The sequence below is a fragment of the Scomber scombrus genome, chromosome 13 (assembly GCF_963691925.1).
Source record: "Scomber scombrus chromosome 13, fScoSco1.1, whole genome shotgun sequence".
Lineage (NCBI taxonomy): Eukaryota > Metazoa > Chordata > Actinopteri > Scombriformes > Scombridae > Scomber > Scomber scombrus.
This window is the reverse complement of record NC_084982.1, coordinates 29255019-29269242: the sequence shown is the minus strand read 5'-3', so window position 1 is coordinate 29269242 and position 14224 is coordinate 29255019. Positions and strand designations below refer to the sequence as shown.

At 38.9% G+C, this 14224-nt stretch overlaps 1 protein-coding gene across 1 annotated transcript; it reads right to left on the bottom strand.

The window, feature by feature from the left end:
- Window positions 1–318: 318 nt before the first annotated feature.
- LOC133992663 (NACHT, LRR and PYD domains-containing protein 12-like) lies at window positions 319–13767 on the bottom strand. The gene is made up of 14 exons (XM_062431348.1): window positions 13700–13767; window positions 12250–12369; window positions 11440–11492; window positions 10977–11356; window positions 9568–10883; window positions 8686–8859; window positions 7567–7740; window positions 6925–7098; window positions 6274–6447; window positions 4602–4775; window positions 3868–4041; window positions 2974–3147; window positions 2072–2249; window positions 319–324 (listed from the first exon to the last, which is right to left on the bottom strand). Exons 1-14 carry the CDS (start codon window positions 13765–13767, stop codon window positions 319–321), a joined length of 3339 nt encoding a protein of 1112 aa, XP_062287332.1.
- Between the last annotated feature and the right edge of the window lie 457 nt (window positions 13768–14224).

Here is a 14224-nt window from a genome sequence, read left to right as displayed (position 1 = left end):
TCTTCTGTGTTTGAGATATGATTTGAACCAACAAAGGGCCCTCTTCCTGGCGCGACTGAGCAAGATCCTGTATGCCATATGAAATGCAGCTCTGAATGTTTCCCCACATGATCATCAGTAAAACCCCTCTGTGCTGGCTGTGCCATTGTTTTTCTATGGGGAGGAGTGATGTGCTCTTTGCTACCATGCAGTAAGCAAAGAGCACATTTCTCATCATCTGACGGCAGTTAAAGATTGAAGAGTATCAGAAATTAGCTGCACCTTAGACCTACCACTTTTTTATCATTTTTTAAAATTATGCAGTGAGTGTAGTTGGGCTCAGACCTGGAGGTACAGAGACACTAATACAATTCTGAACGTTACAGGAAATCAGTGCAGCTAAAACTGGACTAATGTGCTCTGTCCTCTTGGTTGTCGTTGTTAGCCGAGCTGCAGAGTTTTGAATGAGCTGAAGTCTCTCAGTGGTGTTTTCCATGAGGCCAGTAAAAAGTGCATTATGGTAATCAAGGCGGCTTGTTGACATCACCTGTTTCATATCACTTCTTATTTACCTCATTACAAGCTCTACATTTGCCGCACCCCAACATTTTTTGGAATGTGTTGCAGGCCTGAATGGCAGAAATGGATGTATGTTCATAAATTAAATGAAAATTACCAGAAAAAACATTAAATATCTTGTGTTTATACTGTCTGCAGTGAAATACAAGTCAACATATTCATTATTTTTATTATATTGGTTGACCAGTGGAAATTTTACAGAAAGAATGCAACAGATTTGTGTGATTTGATAGATATTATATTAAACTACGGAAAAATGTGAAGTTGAGCTAATATCTGGGTTCCTATGCAATGAAACGCTGGTGTAAGTTAGTGTTGACTGTTTGATTAAATCAGATTTTGGGTTGTGGGTACATAAAAGCACAGGGACACGTGTTTCCTTCTCATATTTTAATGTTAGTTGAACAAACTGTATACTATACAGTAGAACACAGCATAGTGTTATATATTTTCTTTTACAATAGATAAAAATAGTATTTATTTAACAAATTACATAAAACATATCATCAACCAATGTGAAAATAACAAAACAGATCAAAATCATCGTTTGAAAGCTCTTAATTAGTAAAAATAATTTGAAAACAATCTTGACTGAATGTGTAATAGGTGCATCAGAGGAAACAATGAGAGAAACTCACTGTTTTCCAATCTGATGGAATCTGAACTTTAAAACTGAATAATCAGATAGTCATTTGTGGGTTCTAAAGTCAACCTTTGTGCTGTGGTCATCTTCTTTTTTTCATTGAAAAACTTTAATAAAGAGTTAACTGTATAGTCTAGTATGAAGGGTAAGCTACAATCAGCCACTAGGAGGAGCTCTAAGCTTCTTGTGTTGAAGTAGAACCTGAAACACAGAGTGAAGTTGGGCTACTTTGACTTGGTAGGAAGTTATCCTGCTAGCTAGCTGACTGGTTGAACATGATGCAGACGAAGACACAAAAGCATGGTTTAAAAACTTCCAGAAAGTAAAGGATAATGTTGTCAGGTGTGAAATATGTGGAGCAGAGTTTAGCTATGGTGGTTTCACATGGACAAAAAGCATCAACATCTGGAACAAAAGTCTCAGAGAGGATGGAACCACTGGACTACACTAGCTAACTGTATATAAAGTAGTTCAACGGATACAGACATTCATATGTTTGAAAGCAAAGAGGCAGGAGATCTGAGTTTTAGACCAAATTAAAACTTAAGCACAAAGACATGATAATTAGCCGTCTTTCTAGACTTCTTCTGTCTAGACTTTCTAGACAGATTAGTTGAGACTGCAGCAGTAAATCATCTCCACTTCTTCTGATTCCTCTCAGTCACTGCTGGTTGAAGCTCTCTTCTCCACTCACACTCTGACAGAGATCATCACTTCCATCTGATGAGAGAAGAAGAAAGAACAGAGGTGATAAATGAGTGTTTGGTGAGACTCGCTTCATCAGCTGTCAGTCAGTGATGCAACACATCCAGTATAAAGAGCAGCAGGGACTTCAGTCCTGTTCAGACCAGCAGTGGAACAGCTCTCTACTAACCTCAGAGTCTCCAGTCTGCAGTCTGGACTCTCCTTAAGACCAGACAGCAGCTTCACTCCTGAATCCTGCAGCCCGTTTTTTTTAATTTTCAGCCGTCTCAGATGGGAGGGGTTGGACTTCAGAGCTGAGGCCAGAGAAACACAGCTGATCTCTGACAAATGGCAGCCACTCAATCTGAATAAGGAGTAAATTATGTCACTTTAGAGGCCAATGTTCCTGTAGGAGCATGAGATGTATTTAGATTCCACTAGATTCACTCAATTACCAATGGTAGCTGTAGGGGTATGTGTGTGTGTGTGTGTGTGTGTGTGTGTGTGTGTGTGTGTGTGTGTGTGTGTGTGTGTGTGTGTGTGTGTGTGTGTGTGCCACCAGGGTCTGGCATTTGTAATTAATATCACCTGCACCTGCCTGTTATCAATTTTGTTTGTAACAGAGACGGGGTGAGTAGGGTGCTGTTATTTTCTGTTGACTAGTTTTCATCTAGTTCTGCCACAACATCTAGTATTGTAAAAGTGTTTTATGTGCATATCAGTAAACAACTACAACACAGCTATGGACTCATGCTCTCGGACCTCTCAGCAGCTAATTGTTACATTTTCATAGTCACTACAAGATTTCCAGCCTGAAATGTCAGCTCACCACAGCTAACATTGTGATGACGTATTGAATCTTAAATCATTCATTTTAATTAACAGGTTAAATTCATGTTGAAGATCAAATATTTAGAAAGTTAAGAGTTGAATCCCATCAGAAATGATAACATGAAAACAAAATTTGAATGTCTAAATCTGAAGGGGATTTTGACTAATTAAAATAATCTTTATATCTGCAGTTTGGTTTCACCACAACCTTCACACGATATTGACCTCAGCACACAAGCTAAAAAATGATGTCTGACCTCAGAGTCTCCAGTTTACAGTGTGGACTCCCCAGAAAATCACACAACAGCTTCACTCCTGAATCCCGCAGTTTGTTGAAACTCAACTGCAGATCTCTCAGATGGGAGGGGTTGAACTTCAGAGCTGAGACCAGAGAAGCACAGCTGATCTCTGACAAACCGCAGCACCTCAGCCTGAACAAACGAATAACAGAGAAATCACGTAGTGTTAGATGCAGATTATTCTGCTTGAAATCATTCAATGTTCCATCATCTGTTCAGAGCGGAAGCAGATTTAGAATTTAGAAGAAGAAAAAAACAGAATGCAGCTTAATAACTGTCAAATACAAACAGTGAAAAGGAGCTCTCATTAATATTATTGACAATATGCTGCTACTTCCATAAAAAAGTACTGTGACTTCACCTGTAAAACTCTGCAGTTCCACTATTGACTCCGTCTATACAAACTCATGTTTTGCAGTCAAACACAAATAAAACACACTGACAAGATACCAAATATATTTGGATGAAAAACAATTGTGTGCACAATGGCCACAATATTTCAGTTTCACGGAATCCTGAAGCCATAAAAAATTAAGGCATCTTGTGTTTGAATACTTCAGCATATACACTGTATATACACTGTATAGTGTTTTTGACTTAAAGAAGAAAATTGTAAAGGAATATTAAATTTGATGTAGATATCAAGTGTTTAAAAGGTTCAGAGTCAATTGTCCAATGTCCTTTTTTCCCTTGTTATATGAAAGATTGAAATCTGCAGCTCTGAAAGAGTCAGTGGACTAAACAACCATAGAAGAAAATTGTTTTTAACATTAAGATAATAAGTATGGATCAGCATAATATCATCCTTCTGTCTGCAGGCTAGTGTCACCAGAAGTAGAAATGGTGTCTGACCTCAGAGTCTCTAGTTCACAGCGTGGATTCTCCAGAAAATCACACAAACGCTTCAGTCCTGAATCCTGCAGCTCGTTGTCTCTCAGCTCCAGCTCTCTCAGATGGGAGGGGTTGGACTTCAGAGCTGAGGCCAGATAATCACAGCTGATCTCTGACAAATTGCAGCGCAACAATCTGAATAAAGAAGAAATGATGTCACTTTGGAAGACAAAGTTCCTGCTTGAAATTATTTAATGTTTCATAATCTGTTCAGAGCTGAAGAAGGTTAAGACTGTAAACGTTTGGAAAATGGTAACTCCAAACACTTGAACCCAGAAGCATGCAGGTTAAAAACTAAAATACAAACTGTGAAAAAAGCTCTCATTAATATTTATAACAATATGCTGCTGTGCTTCAGTACAGTGACTTAAGAGTGAATTAGCCAGTGGAGCTTTTTAATATCATATTAAATCAGAGAACCAAAAAGATACTCAGTGTGGATCAGCATAAAGCCTATGCGGTCACAGATGTTTTAATATAGTTGAAGTTGATCAAAACAAAGATTTGAATGCTTGAAGGTTTGTAATTTAAAAGTGTTAACTATGGTTTAACATGAAACATGTTAGCTACATTTGAATGTCTAAATCTGAAGGGGACTTTACCTTATAAACAGCATCTTTATGTCTGCAGTTTAGTGTCACCACAACTATCACATCATATTAAACTCAGCACAGAAGTAAAAAATGGTATCTGACCTCAGAGTCTTCAGTCTGCACAATGGATTCTTCAGAAAATTACATAGCAGCTTCATTCCTGAATCCTGCAGATTGTTGAGACTCAGATCCAGCTTTCTGAGATGGGAGGGGTTGGACTTCAGAGCTGAGGCCAGATAAGCACAGCTGATCTCTGACAAACTGCAGGAACTCAATCTTAATAAAGAATAAATCACAGTGTTAGACACAGTTTATCCAGCTTGAAATCATTCAAAGTTTCATCATCTCTTCAGAACTGAAGGTTTAGAATGTAGAATAATGGAAACTCCAAACAGCTGAACCCAACAGAATTCAGATTGAAAACTATCAAAAATACAAACAGTGAAAAAGAGCTGTGATGACAATATGCTGCTACTTGCATAAAGATGTGTTGACTTCACCCCTAAAACTCTGAAGCTCCACCAGTGACTCCATCGATGCAAACTCATGTGTTGCAGTCAAACACAAATAAAAAACATGTTCCCTTTTGCTACCTCTTGACATACCACCCATTCCTCAACCAGAACACCTGCTTGATAACAGCCCTTCTAAATGGAGCAAAGTCAAGAAAGCTGTGAGGAAGGCAAGGACAGCCTCAGCTCCATAAACAATGGAGTTCCCTATAGGCTGTACAAGAATGCTGCAGATTTCCTGAGGTTTCTGCGGAGGCTAATGAAGGTGATGTAGAAAAAGAAAAACACCCCAAAAGCATGGCTAAAAGGAGGGGGAGTATTAATCACAATAAGAGAAGAATCTGTTGAATATCGGTCAACTCCATCATATAAATCTTCTAAATGTTTGAGAGCGCCTGCAGTCCAGACAATGACTACCTCCCACCCGTGCCTATATGAATGAGATGACCACACTGACCATAAACATTGCATGTACGAAGCGACTACTGAAAAAAAGGTACGTAAAAAGAAACATGGGCACATATTAAGTTTAAATCCAGCAAATCCAGGACCATCTCCATTATCAAAGAAAAGCTCTGACAGATTATCAAGTCACTGGCAGAGGCTGCCAAATGAGGCTGCAATTGGTTCTGGCCGAAAACAAAGAACAAAAAAATGGATGGCAAGATGAGCATCAGCCAGCGTGAGAAGCAGAGGGGATGCACCTGAAATGCCAGGTGTTACTGTTGAACCCTTTGGCGGTGTCACGGGCCTATCAACAAAACACCTCGAGATGGGGTGCCCACCTGATGATCCCAGTGAAGCTTCTGCCCCTGCCCCCACAGCTGGTTATGATTTACAGTCTGCATAAACAAGACTGAGTCATTGACAAGAGAAATCTGCACTCGACTGATCCTCTTGAAGCTCTGTTGCTAGTGGGCCCATCAATTAGACACCAAGGACAGAGGGCGCCCACTCAAGGAATGATTTCTGATTATAACAACCAGTCCTGGGAGCTGAACTTTGAAGGCATGTTTTAAAAGTGTTAACTAAAACTAAACATTTAAATGTATTTAAATATTTGAAAACAGCATTTGTCAAAATCTGAAGAGGATTTTACCTCATTGACATCACACTAACATGAAACATGTTAGCTACATTTGAATGTCTAAATCTGAAGGGGACTTTACCTTATAAACAGCATCTTTATGTCTGCAGTTTAGCATCACCACAACTTTCACATAATATTAATCTCAACACAGAAGTAAAAAATGGTGTCTGACCTCAGAGTCTCCAGTTTACAATGTGGACTCTCGAGAAAATCACATAGCAGTTTCAGTCCTGAATCCTTCAGGTTGTTGCAGGACAGCAACAGCTCTCTCAGATGGGAGGGGTTGGTCTTCAGAGCTGAGACCAGAGAAGCACAGCTGATCTCTGACAAACTGCAGCCACTCAATCTGAATAAGGAATAAATGGTTGGCCAACCTTTGAAAATCCTAATCATAAAAACTTCACAACAAGGAAGTCACAGCCAGTTCTGGATTGGGACATCAAAGACATGTTTTGGGAACCTCAGAGACCGTTGTCAACTTTTTGAAGAGCAGTATGATAATAATAATAATAATAATAATAGCAGCTTTATTTAAACCTTTTAAAGCAGCTTTTAAAACAGTTTACAAAGTGCTTTGACAGACAAAGCAAAGGAAGTACAATACAAAGCTAAGACATACAACATATATCAGTAACAAGGCCAACATTAAGAAGGTGAAAACTAAACTATACATTTAAATGTATTTAAATATTTGAAAACAGCACTTGTCAAAATCTGAAGAGGATTTTACCTCATAGACATCACACTTCTGCCTGCAGTTTAGCATCACCACAACTTTCACATAATATTAATCTCAACACAGTAGTAAAAAATGTTGTCTGACCTCAGAGTCTCCAGTTCACAGTCTGGACTCCTCAGAAAGTCCTGTAGCAGCTTCACTCCTGAATCCTTCAGCTCATTTTCACTCAGATCCAGTTCTCTAAGATGGGAGGGGTTGTACTTCAGAGCTGAGTCCAGAAAATTACAGCTGATTTCTGATAAACTGCAACGACTCAATCTGAATGAAGTACAAATTATGTCATTTTAGAAGACAAAGTTTCTACTTGAAATCATTCAATGTTTCATAATCTGTTCAAAGTTGAAGAATGTTTAGAATAAGTTTATAAAATGTAAACTCCAAACACCTGAACCCAACAGGATGCAGGTTAACAACTGTCAAAGACATACCATGAAAAATAGCTCTCATTAATATTAATAAGAATATGCTGCCACTTCAACAAAGACACAGTGACTTAACTGTGAATTAGCTAGTGCAGCAGTGCAGCATTTTCTTGTTATATTAATTTTCCATCTGCAGCTCTGACACAGTCAATAGACTAAACCACTGAAGAAGAGAACAGACATTAATAATAAGATACTGTGTAGTTTAGAGCACCATAGCATCATCCTTCTGTCTGTAGTTTAGTGTTACCACAACTTTCACATCATATTAATCTCAGCACAGATGTAAGAAATGGTGTCTGACCTCAGAGTCTTCAGTTCACAATGTGGACTCCTCAGAAAGTCCTGTAGCAGCTTCACTCCTGAATCCTGCAGCTCATTTTCACTCAGATCCAGTTCTCTCAGATGGGAGGGGTTGGATGTCAGACCTGAGACCAGAGAATCACAGCTGATCTCGGACAAACTGCAGCCCCTCAATCTGAATAAAGAATATATCATATTATATTATTCAACATTATTATGTTGCAATCAATTAGCTTTTCCCTAAAGTGAATTGATTTACTTTGTCATGCTGTTATTGTGGATCATCATAATGTCTTCTACAGATATCATCCAAATGTCACAACAACATTCAGATACCTATTCATGTCAACACAGATGAATAAAATGCTGCTGACCTCGATCAGTCTGTAATAAGGATCAAATTAGACATGTTGGATTAAAAAGCTTGTGCTTTCATTTATGTTCTACATGTAAATAGTGACAGTTACCTAACTTCATTAAAAACACTACAGATCTTTAGTAAATACAGAAAAATAAATAAATATTTTCCCTCCTACTAAGGAACTTACTTCTAATCACAGATTTACTCTCATCATCACAGCTGACTGACTGTGATCACTCACTGCCACCAGACTTTCACATGACTTCCCTTTTAACTGGCAGTGTATGTGCATGTTAAAGTTTGACTTGTCGCTGGTGGCAGCTCAGACACGACTTAAGATACAAACTGCGTTTGGAAATATTGATTTGCTGTCTTTGTCTGTGACCCTGTATGAGTTTTAAAGTGTATGTGTGAGAGAGACTTTATGGACCTGCATAACAGTTTGTTCTCAATGTAATATAAAAGGCATTATTCCTAAAAATGCAATTAAAAGTCTTGAACTTTTCTTCCCAGCAGGTTTTTGAGACAGATTTGAGTTTCACACACACTAAAAATTCTTTACATACATTTTTTCTCACAGTTAATTATCCAATAATTTCAACAGTTTTCTTGTCAAATTTCAACTATAGACTAAATTCAAAGTTCAGCAAACTGCATTTTGGATTTGTGAAGAAAAAAAAAAGAATAAATAAATCAAATAAATTCTGTTATAAATTTAAATAACTGGGTAAATACAAGATGTACAGTCAGTGAACTGACCTCAAAGTCTCCAGTCTACAGTTTGGACTCCCCAGTGCAGTAGACAGAAGCTTCAGTCCTGAATCCTGCAGGTCATTTTCACTCAGGTCCAACTCTCTGAGATGGGAGGGGTTGGACTTCAGAGCTGGGGCCACTACTTCACAGTGAGTCTCAGAGAGTCCACAGTCAACAAGCCTGTTGTTACAAATTATATTACATTCGAATATGCGAACACTTTTATCATAAATATACACACACCAACTAACACATTTTTCTTCCTCTCAAAGTTTTTGTTGTTGGAAACAAATTTGGCAACAAGCAGCTGTAACACAAGCTAAACACACTTTAATAGTATGTAAGTTTATAGTATGCATGTATGTAAAGGAGAAGAATTTCTACCCTCTGTCCTCTATGTTGGTGCCTGTTTGTACAAGACCAGTGTGACTTAAAAACAAAAATGACCTACATTGTTTTAAGATTACTAATATTGGTTATCATATTGGTATCAGCTGCAACAAATAATTATAGGTTCTTGTTATCGGCCCTTCAATTGCACATCCATGAATCTCTAATGCAAAGTGATACACACTTTACGGCATGCACTATACATTTACATCACACTTGTCTGTAATACTGATATTATTAATTTTAATATTGTCGCTATAATATTTATACTATGTTTCATAATCAATCCGAACACTGTAAAAAACACGCTTAAAAATGTTTCTTTTTGTTAAATGTACAAAGAGTACACTTTTTTGAGCCCAAATAGGATCTTTAGAGTTGGGTACAGAGGTAACAGGAAGTATCTAAAACCTTTTGAACTCAGCACTGTGACATGAGAAATGCGGGTGTGTTCCACAGTGATTGATTTATAATCTTGATAATCATTTCGGGACTTACTGGGCCTTACTGCAGTTGCTCACAGCTGAAATCAGTCTTTGTCGTCCCTGGTCTGATGTGTTGTATTTCTTCAGGTTAAACTCATCCAGAACCCCCTCTGACATCTGCAGCATGTAGGCCAGAGCTGAACAGTGGAACACAGAGAGTTTCTTCTTTGAACTCTTCTCTGACTTCAGGAACTCTTGGATCTCCTGATGTACTGAGAGGTCGTTCATCTCCATCAGACAGTGGAAGATGTTGATGCTTCTGTTAGGAGACACGTGGGTGTTCATCTCCTTCAGGTTGTTGATGACTCTCTGGATGATTTCTGGACTGTTGTCTGTGTGACCCAGCAGGCATCCTAAGATACTCTGGTTGGACTTCAGAGACAGGCCATGAAGGAAGCGAACAAACAGGTCCAGGTGGCCATTTTCACTTTTGAAAGATTCCTTCATGGCTCTCTTCAAGAAGTCATCCAAGGATGAGTAACTGTAATATTTTCCCAGGAAGTCCTTCAGTACCTTTGTCTTCCTGTTGGTGTAACAGTGGTACATGTAGACTGCAGCCAGAAACTCCTGAACACTCAGATGAACAAAGCTGTAGACTGTTTTCTGGAATATCACACTCTCTCTTTTGAAGATCTGTGTACAAAATCCCGATAACACTGAGGCCCCTGTGACATCAAGACCACACTGCTCCAGGTCTTCTTGGTAGAACATGATGTTTCCTTTCTTCAGTTGTTCAAACGCCAGCCTCCCCAGCTTCAGAAGAAGTTTCCCATCGGCCTCCGTCAGCTCCTCTGGACTCATCTCATGTCCCTCATCATACTTGTTCTTCTTCCTCTTTGTCTGAACCAGCAGGAAGTGTGAGTACAGGCCAGTCAGGATCTTGGGCAGCTCTCCTCTCTGGTCTGGATTCAACATGTCCTCCAGAACTGTAGCAGTGATCCAGCAGAAGACTGGGATGTGACACATGATGTGGAGGCTCCTGGATGTCTTGATGTGTGAGATGATTGTGCTGGACTGCTCTTCATCACTGAATCTCCTCCTGAAGTACTCCTCCTTCTGGGCGTCAGTGAAGCCTCGTACTTCTGTTACTCTGTCCACATATGAAGGAGGGATCTGATTGGCTGCTGCAGGTCGGGAAGTTATCCAGATGAGAGCTGAGGGAAGCAGCTTCCCCTTGATGAGGTTTATCAACAGCACGCTGACTGATGACTTCTGTGTGACATCAGACACGACCTCACTGTTGTTGAAATCCAGTGAAAGTCTGCTTTCATCCAGGCCGTCAAAGATGAACAAAACTTTACAGACAGCGAGCTTCTCTGCTGTGAGCTTCTGTAATGTTGGATAGAAAACATGGATCAGCATGAGCAGATTGTACTGCTCATCTTTGATCAAGTTCAGCGCCCTGAATGAAAGCGGAATCACCAGACTGATATCTTGGTTGTTGGAGCGCTGTGCCCAGTCCAGAGTGAATTTCTTCACTGTGAAGGTTTTTCCAACGCCAGCGTCACCATTCGTCAGAACAACTCTGATGTATTTCTGTTGGTCAGGTAAGACTTTAAACATGTCCTGATACTTGATTGGAGCGTCATGGAGGGTCTTCATCTTGGAAGTTGTTGCAAGCTGCCTCACCTCATGTTGGGTATTAACCTCTTCACTCTGTCCCTCTGTGATGTAGACCTCAGTGTAGATATCATTCAGGAGGGTTTCACTTCCTGCTTCATCAGTTCCTTGAGTCACACTTTCACTTGTCCTACTCAGATGGGTCTTATGTTCATCTAAAACCTTCAGGACAGCAACACTAACTAAAAAAGAGAAAAACGTGAGACTAAACAAAGACAATCTGACAATTAGCCATTAATACCAACGTAGAAACAATTAGTCTTACTTTGTACAGTGCTGGTCTCACTGTCTGTCTGCAGTCCAGGTCTAGTTCTGGGTCTTTTTCCACACTGGGGACAGGAGGAGTCTCCTGATGAAGCAGACTGGTCCCAGTATGAGGTGATGCACTGTCTGCAGAACCAGTGTCCACAGCTGGTAGAGACTGGATCCTTCAGGACATCCTGACACAAAGAACAGCAGGACTGCTGCTTCTCCACAACAACACTCTTCTCTCTGTCAAGACATTAAACAATTATAATTAAAATATCACAGTCACACATTGTCATTTGTGTTTCAATGGGTGGCCAACCTCAAGAGGGAATATTATGCAATACAAGTCATGCTGAGCACAGACAGGAGGAGAGAAATAAGTACTCAAAGATGAGTAGAGCAGAGGCCTTAATGGATGATGGATGATAAATCTCATCCCTGAACTATTTTTTATTTGTCTATTTGTTGATCTAGATTTTCATTTTTATAAATTTCCATTATAGAAGTGTGGGAGGTTATGTAGATGTCCATTGTTTAAGAATAAGTTTCTTAAATACAACTGATGAAAAAAGAATAATCCAACTCTCACTCTCACTCTCACTGCAATATATCTTGAAAAATACAAAATGATAGAAACACTTTTCTACATCAAACCAAAAGTTTTCCCACAATACCCAAAAAGTGTATCAGTGAATCTGTAATTCCATAATTAAGACCAGACAGTTTTTAAAAATTAATCTAACCTTCTATATCTACCCGCTTAATTGAAATATGTCTAATAATTTAATCATCTTCAGATCAGTATAAAGTAAAAACAGTCTCTTACTTTTTGTCTGAAGGTCCACGTTCATTACTGAATTTTGGATAATTTCCTAGGGACCGCTCACTCTTCATAGACGGACAGCTGGATGCTGGAGACTCTGCTCTCTGTCTGTGGTGATGACCTCTGCAAAGACCAAGATGTTTTATTCATATCATGTAAATCACAGACAAATTCTCTGATGAAAACTCATTTTGGGAACTCTGAACTGACATCCTGCAGTGGCGTCGACATCAAGCAGCACAGAAAACACTGAAGGATGGAAGAAATACACTAAATAAACATCATTGTTGTGTCAATCAGTCATTCAATGTGGCCAGTTTCCACCTGGTGATGACCCGTTTCACATTACCTCTGCTATGGTAAGATAATTTGATATATCTGCTGCTTTCTCTGCATTCTTAAGATCAACAAAACAGAAACCTACAATCTGAACAACAAAGCAAAACAAGACTAAAGAAATGTGTGTGTTTCCTAATTTTGTCGATGGAAAACACCACACCCTTTTGCAGACTTTATGTGACCATGACGTGACTTCAATGACAAAGACATTTGTCAATCACACAGATTAAATATCAGCAATAGTTAAGACCAACCTGTGAGCATGAAAGGATTATTAAAGGTCCTAAAACAGCTTATCACTGTTATTTTTATCAAACAAACAGGAGGAAATAGAGTATGTATTGGGAACTATTGGATGTATCCACATTTGGACAAAAATGTATCTTAATGACAGAGGAATAAGATATATCAGGATTTGTACACACACAAAATACTTGTTAGTAGATCAGTTCATTGTTGGTTTGGTTGTTGGTTCCACACATGAAGATTTGTTGAAAACTAGATCACCAGACTGCAGTCAGACTGAAATTAGCACTGCGTGGTACTATTGCTCAAATAATGTCCAAAGTTCACTTTTGAAATCTAAAACTAATCCTTTCAGCTATAAAATTATCGTGTCAACTGTTGTAAATCCTGCTAGATCCTCACTTATCAAGCTTTATTACAAACAATGTTCTGTTTTTGGTCGTTAAGATCAAAGTTCAATGAACGGTTTTATTGTCATTATATAGGACTGTAGTAAATCCACGTTACTCACAGATTTAATTTACTGATACACTAGAAAAACCACAATGTACTTATTTTCTACAAACACATCTGCAGCTAACCATACCATGACAAAATAGATGAGACATCAGCAAAAAAAATCTCATTGTAAACGTTTGGCAAAGATCAAAGTTGATAATTTATAACAACAACTAAGGCCTCTGACACAAAAGAGTAAGATATATCAGATTTTGGATATGCACAATACTTGTATTAATAAACGGATAATGCAGGAGAACCAGAAGACCTTTTGCTTACAGAAACTTTGGCAGCTGTTACGGACTGTGATGTCAACTGCAGGATCAACACACTAAACACTATTACAGTTTGTTTAAAATGTTTCTCTTACTTTGTGTCTGAGAGTCCAGGTTCATCAGACTCTGGTCTGTCCTCTTCCTCCTCAAAATAGACGTTCATCTTGTGGACTTCAGCCGGATCAGAAAGCAATATTCAAGAACAAGTCTGTTCAAGAGTCACACCCTAAAAAATCAAGCAAATACCAATATTATATGTCTTTGATGTCAGTTCATTCTTCTCCCCTCTACAATCCCTAGGAAAGAAAGACTTAGACTTTGATGCTAGCCTGCGTTAGATGTCAGTCTTTAACCGTCTGCTCTGCTCCATCATTTCAAATTGGAGATTTTCAATTTCAGTACTGCCAATAAAAAAGATCACATGACCTGTCAGTGTGTGTATGTGTGTGTGAGCGTGTGTGTGTGTGTGTGTGTGTGTGTGTCTGTTTGTGTGTGTGTGTGAGCGTGTGTGTGTGTGTGTGTGTGTGTGTGTGTGTGTGTGTGTGTGTGTGTGTGTGTGTGTGTGTGAGCGTGTGTGTATGCATGTGTCATAAATATAAAGTTCTTATGAGCATCTCTTG